This window comes from Berghia stephanieae, chromosome 3, assembly GCF_034508935.2.
Source record: "Berghia stephanieae isolate SIO BIC M18660-M18661 chromosome 3, UCSD_Bste_1.3, whole genome shotgun sequence".
NCBI lineage: Eukaryota > Metazoa > Mollusca > Gastropoda > Nudibranchia > Aeolidiidae > Berghia > Berghia stephanieae.
Window position 1 is genome coordinate 51,622,639 of NC_088362.1, and position 16,397 is coordinate 51,639,035.

Below are 16,397 nucleotides of genomic sequence, written 5' to 3' on the forward strand. Positions count from 1 at the left end.
TGAACTCTACTAATAACAACTGAACTTTTATCTTTGAGTAAACATGGCATCTGAATGTGTTCTTATTCTTAATGTAAGGAGTAGATTTGGAGGACTGGTTACACACTTTCATTATTTTTACAAGAGAAATTAGTCAGTCCTTTTATTTTAAAGTGTGGGTCATCATTTTCATGGCAATAAAAAAATTAGATTTTGACTGCAGTGGCTTTGATTTTAATTATATATTTATCATATTGCCTAATTTTATATATGCTTTCAGAGGTCTAATATTAGAGGAAATATATATTCTCCCACTACTTTAATTAATTAATTTATTCATTTATCTATTACTTTTTTTTTTTTTTTTTCCTTTTTTAAGTCTCTGGAACTACGAATTCTACCATGGAGTCATTAAATTTGGGGTCGGACTTCAACCAAGCGATGCAGCCTATTCCAACCATGGTGAGTGGTGTATGCAGGAACCCAAGCCTAAAAATGAGCTATTATATAGCGCAATATCCACTAAATGTGCTCAAAGCGCTTTACAAGGGGTCCCTGGCCAATAGCAACATTTAAACATTTAGGACGGGACATGCCTGTTAGGTGATGTTTCAATTTTTTGGGGCAGAGACAACATTGTTAACAGCTAGGTACTCATTTTACACTTGAATACGTTGAGAGAATGCGAGTAAAGAGCCTTCTCCAAGGACTCAACTATGCGCCGAGCGAGGCTCAAGCCCAGGACCTTCTGAAAGCGAGTGTCATACCACTAGACCACATAGCCGCAGGAACCCAAGTCACCCTTCTGATACATAGTTGAATCTGCCATTTATGCTCACATGAAATGTAGACTGTTCAATTTGGTTACATGGCAGGGGAAGAGTTGGGGTTTGCAGGATATGGTTGGAAGTTGAAATATGAAGGTGACCAATTTTATTTTCAGTTTCTTGTTTAAGGTATTAAGAGAGGTGACCTGTTGAGATAAAATCTGAGTTAAATTGATCGGCTTATCTATTACAGACTCAGCTTCTGATATTTTAAAGGTATTAATATAACAGGCTTATCTATTACAGACTCAGCTTCTGATATTTTAAAGGTACTTAATATAACAGTCTCATTATGAAAAGCAACCATTGACCATAGTCCAGAAACGGTGCTCTCATGGATGGTGAACGATCTTCTTGACTCTTCTGGCTGATTTTGACAATAGATCGTGAGGTCTTGAGTTTATCTTTAAAATATCTGGCTCAGCTTTAAATTGGTATTCACCTTTTATACCAAATCGAAAACAAGTAATAATTATAAAATATAAGGTCATCTAAGAGTATCATCTGATTTATGGAGTGCGCAAGGTTCAATGCTTGGTCCTGTTCTTTTTGTCCTGTATACAGCTGCTGTTTCAAAAATATTTGAAGAAAATTACCTTTGTTATCATAAATACACAGGTGATACTCATATGGTTCCTTTAGAAATTCACCTGCTAAAGATCAATGTCAATGAAAACTAAAGTATGGATGGACGAAAATAGGCTTAAATTAAATGAGGGAAAAAGAGAAATCATGCTTGTGAGAAGTAACAAAATTAATATCAAAGATCATGGTGTAAATTTTGGTGGTAATCTTATTAGTCCTGTTGTAGAAGTTAAAAGTCTAGGAACAATTCTTGACTGTTCACTGATCATGGACTTTCAGAGAAGTACAATATGCAAATGGATGATTTTTTACCTGAGAAATATATCTCATATTAGGCCTTAAATTTCCAAGGCAGCATCAAATTAGTCACAGCCAATTATGTTTTCTAAACTAGATTATTGTAATTCTCTCCTTTTTTGGTATTTCCTTTACAAAAGTTGAAACGACTGCAGGCAATACATAACCACACAGCTAGAAGAGCGTGCAGACCTTGGGGGGCAAAAATCCATTATCAAAATAATATTTAAAGATACCAGGATCAATGCTTCAACAATTCGGCACACACGTTGTCTTACATCAACACAGACTTTTTGAACCTTATTCAGTCAAATGCAGACACTCATACATGCACATACACTCATGCACATACACACACACACACTCATCTACATGCACTCACATACATTCACTCACATACATTCACACACACACACACACACACACATACACATACACATACAAACTCAATAAATACTACTGTTACAACGATAAATATTTAAAATGCGTTTTGTGACATCTGTATCTAGCTCTAGAGATACTGACATGTACTCTTACCAACATGACAATGAAACCGCCTCATGTACTTCAGGCAGGCTCGCTTTTTTATACTGTGGATAGAAACAGATGCTGCTATGTGTTTGGCTTATTGTGGTGGTCGATATTTCAACAATTCTGCAATCAAATTGTCATATATCTACAGAGACTTATTGAGGCTTATTCAGTCAAATGCAGACACATATGCTCATATACACACACATATACATACACACATATACTCATCTACACACACACACTCATCTACATACACACACAAACACACACACACCCACCTGAAATATTTGATATTTGTCCTTTTTTGAAGCTGTTATATTCATTTTTGTATAACAATGAATATTTAAAAAAGCATTTGGTGACAGCTGTATTGAAAATAGGTTTGAATGCTGGTCTGCCTGAGTTCTGTATACTGAACACAGATGAATATAAATTGATTGAGAGAAAGGCCAAAGTACACTTCACATATCCTTTTGTATTGTTTGTTTGTTTTATCTTTGTCTCCCATAGTGGGCAGGGGGGTACATACTGGGTCTTCTATCCCCTTATATCTGTTTTCCAACATGCTTTTTTGTCTTTGTCTTGGAATGAGATTACTTGGTTTTGTCCTGGCCCTGGCTTGGAGAGAAACAGTCACATGCATAGTTATTGTTTTGGGAGATGATATTTTTTTCCTTGTAAATCATCTCTCTGTTATGTATTATTAGATTTGTTATTTTGAATGTATAGTGTAAGCATTTGAGTGTATTCCTCTTTGTTTGATTTTGTGCTTGTGTCCGGATGAGACTTATAGGTGATCTCAAACTAAGTATATTGGTGGTATGCTCTTGGAATCTACATCTGGTCCCTATTACTATTTGTTCTCAGTTCCCCTATGTCTTACTTTTTCTTGGGTGCTTTAATATTTATTCTAGAACTTTTTACTATCCCATTTTCTTCCTTTTTACTGGCGCTGATATAACCTAAATGTGTTGCAAGCGCTGTAAAACCCTTAAAAACAAACAAAACATTTTATCTTTGTAATTTGTTAATGAAGGCTTTGAGCCAACAAAACAGTCCTATTACATACTTTTTAAAAGGTTTTAATGATAGCAGTAAAGTAGTCCTTCAGAGCCATTAGGCCCATGGAGCTGGATTTTATACCGTTTTTTTAGCGCAAAATGGTCAATTGCTTGCTACTCTTTGGATAGGATGCCAGTCTATTGCAAAGTACTTTCCATCGGATCTCACAGACCCAGCTACCCAATCACTGTTGGGTGAATAGAGGGGGGGGGGGGGGGGGGGTCAGAAAAAAATCTCGACTGCACCTAGGATTGATCTCGGTCCCTTTGCATGTGAAGCGAGTGCTTTACCAAATGAGCTATTGGGACCCTCTTAATGATAACTACTTTTTAAATTATTATTATTATTGAAATAAGGAAGTTTTTCACCACAGGTGATGGTCACAGCTGTTCTGATTTGTGAATGTGTATGTGGTGTGTTTGTGAATGTGTTTACCTGTTACAATTTGATTATTGAGAGGGGCCTTTTGACTTTCCATGGTGGTCTCACTATTGCTGTAATTTTTATCCCTCTGCATCCTTGTACCTTCTCCATACCGCTTTATGTCATTTCCTTGGGAATGAAATTACTTAGTTTTGTTTTTGCACTTGCTGTAGTCCTTGGGTGAGAGGGAAACAGTCAAATGTTATATATTCGTTTTGAGATTATTTTTTTCTTTATAAATCATCTCTCCCTTGGGCACATTTATGATTTTTGTCTTGAATATCTTTTGTAAACATTCGAATGTATTCCTCTTGGTTGGATCTTGTGCCTGTGTTGTATATTAGGCTTAGGTGATATTAGCCTAATTAAACTGATCATATTCTCTGAAATCTTCTTTATTCCTTATTTAAACCAGTCCCTTTTCTCTTGCTTTTTCTTTTTTTTTTTGTGGACCTTATTTTTTACTTTCATTTTCTACCTTTTTACTGGCACCGAGATGACCTAAATGTGTCGCAAGCGCTTATAAACCCTCTAAAAAAAAGACTAAAACTTAAACAATATGATAATGATGCACACTTTTGATGAATAATTTATATGATTTGTTTCATGAATTAATTCCCTATATTTTAATGTCTTTTAAAAATTGTTTTTACCAACTAGGTATATGGTAATGCTGGGCTGATGTATCAAGGCAATCCTTACATGCCGCTTCTATCCACAAATACATTGGGGTATCAAGATCAGAACCTTATGACCATACCGCTGCCTTCATTGCCTCCTCTACCTTCCCAACCTCCTCCCCCAATGCCCCTGTCCAAACCTTCAATACCACCTCCTCCTACATCACCTCCTCCTCCACTACCTCCTCCACCTCCTCCTCCCCCTCCTCCACCCTCACTGCCATTAGAAGCCAGCAATGCAAATGACCTGTCTGTGTTCCAAACTGCCAATTCCAATGCAAATCCAATTCAAGTGTCCAATCATCTCCAGCAGCCACCATCATCAAAGATGCCACCCTACACATCGTTAACTCCTAGCGGTTCATCTGTAGACAACATTTACCAGCCACTGTCCCATGGTCCAAGTAATGATTTAACTGGGTCGTATAAATTCACAGCAGACCAACCTTCAACTAGCAGGTCAACCTTGGATGGAAAAACTCACTCGTCTGTTGTTAGCAACATTGATTTAAAGCTGCACCAACTAAGAATGGAACAGACAGTTCAAACTCAAATCCAACTACCTGCGGATAAGGTTAAAAATACAATTAATATAGATGCAATCTATAACAATGTCGTCAAGTTACGAGAGTTGGTGAAGAAAGCTGTTGACGTTGAAAGAGTGTCTTCCTCTCAAAATCAACAAAAGAGAAGGAACTCAACAGTTGATTCTGTTTTTGACAGATATCCAGATCAACAAGACAGCGAACCCTTTTCCAGATGTTTATCGGTAGACTGCAGTATGGATGTAAGCAAAGAAAGTGGTGAAAGAAAAGTTTCCTTCAGAAGATCTGTCAAAGTTAAAGACGAAAAATATCATATAAATAACAGAGACAGAGATGTAGACAGTGATTTTGGCCAACGTAACATAAATGCGGATCGTCAACTCTCACGTGATAATACCAAAATTATAGACACCTTAAAACGAGACCAGCCTTTGTCAGAGAATTCTTCTGATGACAATAATTCCTCTTATAAAAGTAACATCCAGTCTACCCATCACTCCCCTTTGTCATCATCTTCTTATTCTTACACTATTTCAAGTAGACGATCTCCAAAACGAAAAAAGGAACCAGGTAGCCCTAGAGAAGAACATAGAGGAAGAAAGGAGAAGGTAGATTGTGTTGAGCATGGAGTTTATCGGTCAGACAGTCCACATAGGAAGTACTCAAGACATCATTCTCCCCTTCCTCACATTCCTAGTAGAGGCAAACCTCATCCAGAGGTAGAAGTAGAAACTCCTGAAGACGCTTCAGATGATGGAAAGTCTGAGGATGATTTGGATGCAGATTTTCTACGGAAACAACTCCTCACAGATATGATCAGGAAAAGGAATTTGGAACTCGAGGTAATACTGCAATAGTAGCCCCCTTTCTTATATCCTACTTTTTTTTTTTTTTACATGATTTTACTTCTCAGTTTTTAAACTTCTTTGGTGAGGGTGATTTAAAAAATAAATGAAATAAAATAATTGAAATCAAAAGGAGAACATATAATGTTTTCTTGTTTCTTTTCCAATTTGATTTTGGTTTGATGAAAGGGGAAAATGAACTATGGAAAATGGAGAGACATGATGATGGCGGAAGATGCAAAGTTTGAACTGTTAAGAGTCCACTTCTTTGATTAGAGGGAACTATACACACTTATCTCTCACATCCTTATAAAAAATCATATACATCCGGTTGTATTTTATCTAAAGATGTTTTGATTTGAATTTTACATATGCATGCAATTGAATGGAATGGGGGTTTCATAAACAAATCATTTTCCATCACCTCTGCAAATGATCAAGCCCTGCTGTTACTCTTAGTTAAAATATAGAATTTTCTAAAGCGAAAGTTCTATTGGCAGAATTTGGAGTCAGGAATTCCATGTGCGCTATGTGGTCTTGTGGTAAGACACACTCTTTTGGATCAGATGGTCCAGGGTTCGAGCTTTGCTCGGCGCATAGTTGAGTCCTTGGAAAAGGCTATTTACTCACATTCTCTCACTGTACTCAGATGTAAAATGAGTACCTGGCCAGTAATAGCATTGTCCTGTAGGAAAGAATTGTAATACCGCCTAACAGGTGTCATGTCTCATTCTACATGTTATGTGCTGCTGTTGGTCAGGACTTGTAAAACGTTTTGAGCACGTTTGTGCTGTATAAATGCTCAAGTTTTTTTGGTTTGTTTCTTATCTACTCACGATTTATTGAAATGAGCCACCATAATTTTAAATGTATAATTCTTTACATTTAATTATCATGTGTGAGCATTACTGTGGTTGTTCTCAAATCATCTTTTTGCCTTTGTCATTGTGTGAATAATACTGTCATAAAACAATTAATTATCAAACAGAAACATACTAATTTTCCAGAAATGGAAATGCTTATTGTAAAAGCCAAGCAAGCCGAACATTTAAGATGCAATCTTGAACCTTTGATAAACGCTTTTCAAAAATTGGTTCAGCAATTCATTTTAGAATTGAGACACTGAACGGTCAAACGTCTGAACTCTGCTGAACATAAACCCTCAGGGACAAGCTTTTTTATTTTTAAAAATTATTCAAAGGGAAACAACTTTTTTTTTTTTTTAATAAAAAAATCTAGACCTGGTTCAATTCCTTATTTATTTGAAATAAAAATCACTGTCCTGATCATGCCATGGGAGATAAATCTCTTTTAAAAAGAATTAATTAAAATTGAGTATTGTTAAGTGGAATATTTGTATTCATTTTCAGGGTATGCAATTTATATATTTTATTTTACTTGAATTATAGCTGGCATTCAGTCCTTTAAGAAAATGAAAGTCAAGATAAATCATTTCTGTTATTTTGTCTCCAACAATATTATGTCAAGATGTCTATTGTGTATTCCAAATTTTTTTTTCAGAGAGAACGTGGCTCGGACTCCTCTGCCCACAAAGACTATTCTTCACCAAAAACGACTGCTAATGACAATAATCTTGAAACAAACATGAAAGAGGAGTATGCTCTACCTACATTATCAGAAAATACAATGTCATTAGATAGTGATGCAGACAAAGGCAATGTTACTGAAAATAAAGCAATTGAAAAAATTGCTGGCAATAATGCAAATGAAAGTCATTGGGATGTTAATAATGGTCTCAATGTGAATAATACCAACTGTAAGACAGAAGAGGAAAGTGATGAGGAGGATCTTATTCCTCCACCTGTCGTGTCTAGAGTGTGGAGTCGGCCTAATTTGTCTGCTCAGAACTCGACTAGTAGATTATCTTCCATTGCTGGCACCATGAACCAGTCAACCACAACTCCCCACTACGCAAATAGTTCAGATCACATTGAATATTCCGCTTTATCGACTTCCAACCCTACATTACAAGAAGAACCTGGAAAGCATGCTGCAATATCTTCACCATTATCAAGACATGTATCATCAATCGACAATTCTCAACAGCATCCTGACAATACATCTACAATTACAGAGGTAAATGACAAAAAAATTGTAAACTCGGAATTTGATGAATATCATAGCCATGTTGTCAAAACTGATATAAATAAGGATTCAATATTGCTGCCAAGTGATGATAACAATTCTTGCAGTGATAATACTGCTTCACTCCCGCTTACTGAAGAGCTCACCAGCCATAGAGAGACACCATCAGACAATTTATACAAAATTTCACATTCAGCAGTGTCATCCATCATACGTTCAACATCATCGCATAACATCGCATCAACCACAGTCTCGTATACCGATACATCACAAACAATTTCAAAGTTCAATTTACCATCTCGAGAAGGGTCACCAGTTAATTTTTCTTCCACATCATCAACAGCAGCAACATGCCAAATTGCAAGTCCTTTCACCACCACTTCCGTTGTCCCAGCAGTCACGACAGTAGCCAATTCTGCTGCCACTCAACAAGGAAAGGTGGTCCCTCAACATTCTTCGATACAACGAACTGTCGAGACTAATGATAGCAGAAATAGTTCAAGAAATTCTTCTCCCCTGAGGGATGCTTCCAATAATTCTTTCCAGAAGCCTCAATCAAAATATCCCATGATTGTAAGTATGTTTTATTTTTGTTTATTGATTTTTGATTAATTTCTTATATATTGGAAAATCATTATTTTGACATCTTTTTTTCAAAGCAAATATACTCGCCTCCCATGGTGGGCTGGAGGTCACTTGCTGTGTGTTCTATCTCCCTATAGCTGGTTTGAGTTGCTTTCTGTCTTTGTCTTGGAATGGGATCACTTAGTTTTTGTCCTAGCCCTGGTTGGAATCCTTTGCTGAGAGGGGAATAGTCAAATGGGAGGTGATATTTTTTTTCTTTGTGATGTATTGTCATGTGTTTTGTTTTGAATATTTTAATGGTTTGTACACATTTGAGTGTGTTCCTCTTTGTGGGAGACTTTTTTTCAAACTAAATGCACTGATAGTGAGCTCTTGGAATCTACATCAGCTGTCTATTGAACCATTCCCCTTTGTCTTAATTTTACTTGGGTGCTTAAATTGTAAATCTAGAATTTTTTTGATAATTCCATTTCTTCCTTTTTACTGGTACTGATATGACCTTAATGTGTTGCAAGCGCCGTAAAAGCCTTAACAACAAACAAAAACTATGAGCTCAAGATATTTTAGTATTTAGGAATTAATTTATTAAGCCTTTGATTCATTGATTACAATTTATTTCATCCCATCCAATTCTCCTTGATCTAGTCTCAGATACTATGTCTGACTTTAATTACTTACTTACCATTGTCAGAGAAATTGTTTGAAAGGTAATTTCACCAATCCAATTAACAAAATGATTTATCTTTTTTTAAAAAATATTTCACATAGATTCCACCAGTTCACCCTTCTGTCATTGTTCCATTGAATACATCTTCAGATGAAGAGGAGGAACAAGAAAAAATCCCTGAGGTATGTGGAATAAACAACATTGAATATATTACAACTTCAAAAAAAAAAAAAAAAAAAAAAAAACCCAAACAAAAAACAAAATTCCGAACTTTTCAGGCTCAAAACCTGTCTATCTGGTTTTTAAGTAATGTATTTATGTGTTATTGTTTTCGTTGTTGTTGGTGGGTGGGCTTTAAGCCTGAAATGGTCGGAGTTTGGAATTTTGTTCTTTTTGTTTTTAAGCTGTTGTATTTAATTTTGTTTATTTATTTTTTCAGTCCACAGCTTTGTATCACTATGACTTGGGAGTACGTGTTACATGGTTTACAAGTGAAATGATTTTTATCTAAATTAAATAAGAGATGAATTTCCTCTTCTGCCTGAGTTGAAAATATTTTATATATTATTGACAACTTTATTTATGGTTTAAGCTTAAAGAAAGCATGGCAACTTCATTTAAAATCCAAAACATATGGGCAATGTTTCATTACCAACTCTCTCTCTCCATTATAGATGGTCTAAGAAATAAAAACCAAAACCAGTTTGTCATATAATTGTACAGTTATCCTAACTCCTCAAATTAAATGTCATATAATTGTAAAGTTATCCTAACTCCTCAAATTAAATGTCATATAATTGTACAGTTATCCTAACTCCTCAAATTAAATGTCATATAATTGTAAAGTTATCCTAACTCCTCAAATTAAAAGAAATAGTTATATCAGAAAAAAATATCCCAACTTCAGTTTCTCCAACTGAACTTAATGCCAAGTAACAACTTTATCTTCTACATGTCTATGGTACTTTTTTAATTTTTAGTGTTCAAAGGTCAAGAAAAGAGCGAAAAGAATAAAATGAAGGGATATCATCTATCCATCTATTATTTTTTCACAGAATATTGATCCACGTCAGTCTGAACTATCTCTCATGTGGAAGGAGGATAAAAAGCTCTGTCTGAAAAAGTGAGTGATAGGGGAAAAGAATGTTTTTTATATCTTTTTCTAGTGAAATGATTGGTAAATGTATTTAAAATTAAATTGATTACACATGTATTTGAAGTGGAATAAAAAAAACCCAAAACAATTAAGTTATAACACACACTTTCTTAAATTAGCTTTGATTTTTTTTCTTTCCATTTAATCTTAGGAAAGCCATTTTGATGGACCAGGAAAAATTAAAGAACTTGGCAAATAAAATAAATCAACGTCATAAACTACAGGAAAAAGCTGATGCCAAAGTTAAAGCTTTGGAGAAGCAGATTGAACTACTAAATGAGCAAAAATTGACTGCTGAGAAAGTAGCCAAGTCAAACAAGCAAGTGATGTTGAATACCAGAAACGAGGTGTGTATGAAATGAAGGCTTTGTTTACTGGGAAATGAACATGATTTTATAAATAAATAAATTCCCCTTATTCATCCCGTATGGGAAATTTGTTTCTAGGGTCTATTCCAAGGGAAGACTGGAATAACCCAGGCGTCAGCTGCAGTGCAGCACCGCAAATTGAGCTAGGGTGAGATGACTTGCTCAAGGTCACACAGCGCAGTGGTGGGTGATCGAACTCTGTACCTTTCGGGCATGAAACAAAGACCATACCGCTGAGCCACGCTGCCCCACGTAATAATAATAATAATAATAATGCTGAAAACTTATATAGCGCTATAACTCCGAGACACCAGACTCTAAGCGCTTAAATTACAAATTACTTTGGCTGAAACATACTCATTCACACACACAAGCACACACACACACACACACATACACACACACACAATACAACACACAACACAAACCAAACCTATCTTGCTTCTCATACCATCTACTAAAATCGAAACAAATATGTTTTAAGCGAACGTTTAAAAATAGACAAAGATTCTTTTTCACGAATGCTCTGCGGTAAGGCGTTCCAAATAGAGGGTCCGAAATGAGAAAAGGATCTCATTCCAGCATTTTTCCGAATTCGAGGGACAACTAGTTTTGTGGAATCACTGGCCGAACGTAAGGGGCGGGGTTTTGAATATCTTTCAATTAGTTCTGAAAGGTAGGAAGGGGCAGTACCTTCAAGACAACGATACACTAAAACACAAGCTTTGAACGTAGACTATGGTTTGTATTTAAAGTGATGCGCATTGTTCAAATATGTACATTATTACACCCATATCTATTTTTGTTTGATGTAAACATGCATTAAAAACCTTTAAATGCATGATCATGAGTCATCATGCTGTAAATGATCAACCCTCGAAATGATGACGTAATTAAATGATTAGAGAGACAGGGACGAATAAAACTCCACCCCTTGACCCACGCTCATGACGTCAAGTCGGAATGTCAAGATGCCAACAGCAGAAACCTTCTAGTTGATTTTATTCAATTGTTTTGCCATGATTCTTCTCAATTTTAACGAATACTTCATTTTTAAAATTGTTTTGGATGAGATGGGGTGTAATTATATGATGAAATCACATGAAAAACTTGTTTAAATTTAAGATTTTCACTCGACAAGCTCGTGAAAGTCTTAAATTATAACTTGTTTTTGTTTATAACTCAATAGATGTGCTATAATCCTATAGTAACACCTTGATAATTAATTCAGATCCCTGCCATCTTAATGCTTCCAATATCTGAATTTTATCTTTTATTTTAACATTGAGCTTTCAAATTTGGGAAAACCCAACTATGCAGGAGATTAAAAACAAAACAAAAAATGATGTCAAAAGGCGAAATTAAGCATTTTCATTGGACAGTGTTATCTGTCTATAGATTTGATGTGGCTTAAAAGTAGAAAATGATGTATTCTTGGAGTTTGTGACAGAAGCCATCTACATGATAATTGATTATTTGATAAAAGAAATGTCTGATAATAAAAGTCTGGAGGGGGGTCTTTTGACCTCTCAAGGTGAACAGGAGCTCACTTGCTGTGTCATCTATCCCCCCATATCTATTTTCTGAGTTGCTTTCTGTCTCTGTCTTGGAATTGGATCACTCGGTTTTATCCCAGCCCTTGCCAGGGTCCTTGTCTGAGAGGGAAACAGTCAAATGTATAGTATTATTTTTGGAAGTGATTTTTTTATCTTGTAAATCATCTCTCTGTTATAAACTGTTGAATATTTTATTTTTGAATATATGATTTTTAAATATTTGAGTGTGTTCCTCTGAGTGGGATCGTGCTTACCTCTGGACGAGACTTTTAGGTGTTCTCAAACTTAGTACACTGTTAGTTTGCTCTTAGAATCTACATCTGTTTCCAATTTTAACCATTCCTTAATTGTAATCTAAATTTTTTTGTCTATCCCATCTTCTTCCTATTTACTGACGCTGAAATGACCTAAATGTATTGCGAGCACAGTAAAACACTTAAAAACAAAAGAAAACAAAAACAACAAAGGTGTATTGATTCTTGATTGATAATTACACAAGAACCATCTGATGTTCAAACTGATGATAATCAAGCAGGGCAATTGATATTTTGAATAGCTGTGATTGATTTATTATTATTCCACCAGTCTCAATATTTTTTGAAAATGATTGCAATTTGTATTCATTATCTTTTATAAGGCCCGGGCAGTTAAAGATAATCTTCTTGTAATGAGAGGCCAATTTTTAGAGAAAGCCAAGTCATTAATGGGGATTGGTCAGATGCTACTCGGAGCAGGATTTATTCCGACAGCCTTGAGGAGTGCACAAAGCAATCAGAAGGTGAGAATCAAACATTATTATATTGGGTAAGGTATAGATAGTATGCACTTGGCTAAAAAGTTCACAACATTGCCATCCGGAAGTATAATTGGCCAACACACAAAACTGTGTGTAATCAGGTAATCATAATCGTTTATAGCCTGGTAAATGCAGTTTAGTGAGAATTACTCATAAACGCGGATGGCAAAAAACAATAACAAAGACCTGAGTTACGCCAACTTCGAACTATCTATAGAGAACAAACTAGTGACTTGATAAAATTTTTTTTTAAATACTAGTTTTTAAGTTGCAATGATTATAGGGACATCATGATGATCCCCAGGTCTATGAAGTCAAAAGCTTTAGAAGACTATTTTACAACTAGTCCCTCCATCTCAGACTAGATATTTAAAGGCTGGGAGGGGTTCTGACCTCCCAAAACGGGCAAGGAGGCACTTACTGTCTTCTGTCCCCCTATATCTGTTTTTCCAACATGCTTTCTGTCTTTCTCTTGGGATGAGATTATTTGGTTTTGTCCTGGTCCTAGTCGGATACCCTAGCTGGGAGGGAAGCAGTCAAATGTATAGTTAGAGTTTTGGGAGCTGATATTATTTTCCTTGTAAATTATCTCTCTGTTATGCACTGTATTATGATTTGTTTATATATTATATATGATTTGTAAACATTTGAGTATATCCCTCTTAGTGGGGACCTGTGCTTGTGTCTGGATGAGACTTTTAGGTGATCTCAAACTAAGTACACTTATAGTGTGCTCTTGGAATCTAAATTTATACTGGAATTATCAGGCAAGTCTTTTTTCATGCCACTTGAATTTTTCAGTGTGACCCCCTCCCCGGTGTCTTTGCCTAATAAACCACCCTAGATAAAACCTGCTAATGTTATCTATCATCCAGAATGCAGGTTACTACTTAATTTGCTTACATGACTTTTATATCCGTAAATCTATTTCATTTCAGCCTGACAAAAAGCAATCAACTCTGTCACCAATTAAAGCACAACAAATTGCTGCAGAGAAGCAGAAGCTAAAGGAAAAGGAAAAGGAGATAGCTGAAAAGCTTAAACAATTGAAAGATACAAGTATGAAAGGAATGATACAAAGAGTATTCAAAAAATCAAGCAAAGTCAAAAGCCAGTGGAACCCTCAGTCGGACAGTAGTGTGGATGTTATTCGGCTTGGAAAAGTTACAAATCAAGATATGGTTGTGAAAAGGCAAAGGCGAAAATCTATTTTATCCACTGATAGTAGTACAACTCCCAACTTGCCTAAGACGCCTAAGAGGTCAACGAGTAGTGAGTCTAACGATAATTTTGCATCAGAAAAGAAAAGTGATGGACCTTCCACCGGTGACAAAGGTGTCTTCAAGATGCCGAGTGATATGCAGTTAAACAATCTCTGTAAATTGCAAGTAAGTGTAAACCCCGTTCTCTTGAAGGTAATTTGAGAGTGTCCTTTTCTTTTGTTATAAGATTCAGTTCCCTTCATCTTTTACAAATTTTATGAGATCAAGAATGACATTCTCTGAAATGCAATGACTGGACATCTATCAGTTTGAAGACATCCCGTGGATTCACTAGGATTTCTCTTAATTTTTACTTTTGATTTGAAAAATGTTAGATTATTTCTCTTTTTTTGTTTAGTTATGAATTTAAGATCTTCATCTCTTTATCAAATCTCAAGAATTGCTTTTAACATCTAATGACCTAAATTAATAATCTGCTTCTACGTTTTAAAAAAACTTTATTCGACCTCGAATTTCTGTACAGATTTTAATATATTTTTTAAAATGTATATCATTATATGTCAAATTCGTCCTTGAAACAATATTAATTTTTTTGTTTTTTTTTTTCACAGGAGGAAAAAGTGGAGAAAATTCTTACCAATGTGGCTTTCAACATGTATATATCAAATCCAGATCCTTTCATTTCATTTACCAGTCTTTCAGAGGTGAGACAGATGACCAAGTGCATTTTTAGATTAAATGTCTTCTTACCAAATAGAAGTCCCTCAAAGCCATATAAGGCACTTGAAGCCAGACTTTATACTGGTTTCTTTAGCACTGATTAGATAGTTGCATGTGAAGTAGTCGAGTAATTAAGGCATTGCACTGTAACCTGGAAGGTCCCGGGTTTGAACCCTGCTTCAGGCACTTTCATTTTTTTCCTTGGGCAAGAGTATTAACCCATCTTGTTTGATGATTTATCTATATTGCTCCATGAAATGCCTAGGTGACGATGTCTTGTGATGTCTTGGTGGAAGGGCATAAAAAAGATGATTAATTAAAAAATAAAAAATAAAAATAATGGATAATTGCAATTGATTGCTAACCTTTGGATATGATGACACAAATTTATCGCAAAGTACTTTCTGTGGCATATCGAAGGGACCCAGCTACTCAATCACTGATGTGGACTATGGGGCCAGAGAGAAACCTTTACTGCACCCAGGATTGGATACATCTCTTTACTTATGAGACCAGAGCTCTACAAACTGAGCTGTCTGGATCACCGTAACCAACTAGTGAACAGGATCAAATAATTTGGTCTTCCATGTGAAGGATCTGTATCTGTATCTGTATGGTTGGCACTGAAGAAACCAATGGTCTGGTTGTATTTCAGCGGCGTCCTCATTGGGCGCGGGCCTATGTCAGTCGGGCCTTGAAATCGTTTAGGTGTGGTGCCATGATGCCAGTTCATCCAGCCCATTCCACTCCGAGATAGTTCTAATGAAGAAAGAATTTCTGTAGTTTTGTGTTCTTGTCTGTGGGATTTTGAAGCAGTTCGAATTGTTTGTGACGTATCTGTCAATGGGGTTTTCGGTTATGTGGTTGATATGTACAGTGGTTACTGCCTAATAATGAGGATGCGGTGGTTGTTTACATTTTGTTTACAAATGATACTGTCCTTAATAGATTGGATTTTGTATGCAGAAATTCCGGTATTGGCTTTAAATTTCCTTGAGTGGTGTCTGATATTCCTGCAAGATAAATTTGTGTTGGGCATCTCCGAATTATCCTCAACACTGGTTTGAAGTGACTACAGGACAACATACAACTTCAACCTCAAAGTGACTTGGAAATACTCAATGTATTCAACACAGAAATAAAGACTTCCTGTAAACTGCAAAGTCATTTAACCTTGCTGGGAGAAGGTGCTGGCAGTCAAGTCAGGATTGGGTAGTTTGATATTGAATGTGAATATTATGATTGTGCTCTGTTCATTTCTGAAATTGTATTGATTTGATGTATTTTTTAAATAAAGGGAGAACTCCAGAATGCTAATGCTGGCAAGAGTAAAAGTCAGTCATTACAAAACCAGTCAGCCTCCACTCTCAAGTATTCAAGTCCTTTACGAGCTTTCAGAGCATACAGGTACCCGATTTTCAACTTATATAGTATTTTATTTTA

At 35.7% G+C, this 16,397-nt stretch overlaps 1 protein-coding gene across 2 annotated transcripts in view; it reads left to right on the top strand.

The window, feature by feature from the left end:
• Positions 1-16,397, top strand: part of LOC144967988 (uncharacterized) — a 59,718-nt gene that overhangs the window by 23,730 nt on the left and 19,591 nt on the right. For both annotated transcript variants that reach the window (XM_078905835.1, XM_078905837.1), the window contains 10 exons: positions 359-441; positions 4,368-5,774; positions 7,299-8,456; positions 9,237-9,317; positions 10,191-10,258; positions 10,443-10,638; positions 12,853-12,993; positions 13,950-14,399; positions 14,846-14,938; positions 16,252-16,361. In XM_078905835.1, coding sequence (XP_078761961.1) covers positions 359-441; positions 4,368-5,774; positions 7,299-8,456; positions 9,237-9,317; positions 10,191-10,258; positions 10,443-10,638; positions 12,853-12,993; positions 13,950-14,399; positions 14,846-14,938; positions 16,252-16,361 — 3,787 coding nt within the window. The remainder of the gene's footprint in view (positions 1-358; positions 442-4,367; positions 5,775-7,298; positions 8,457-9,236; positions 9,318-10,190; positions 10,259-10,442; positions 10,639-12,852; positions 12,994-13,949; positions 14,400-14,845; positions 14,939-16,251; positions 16,362-16,397) is intronic.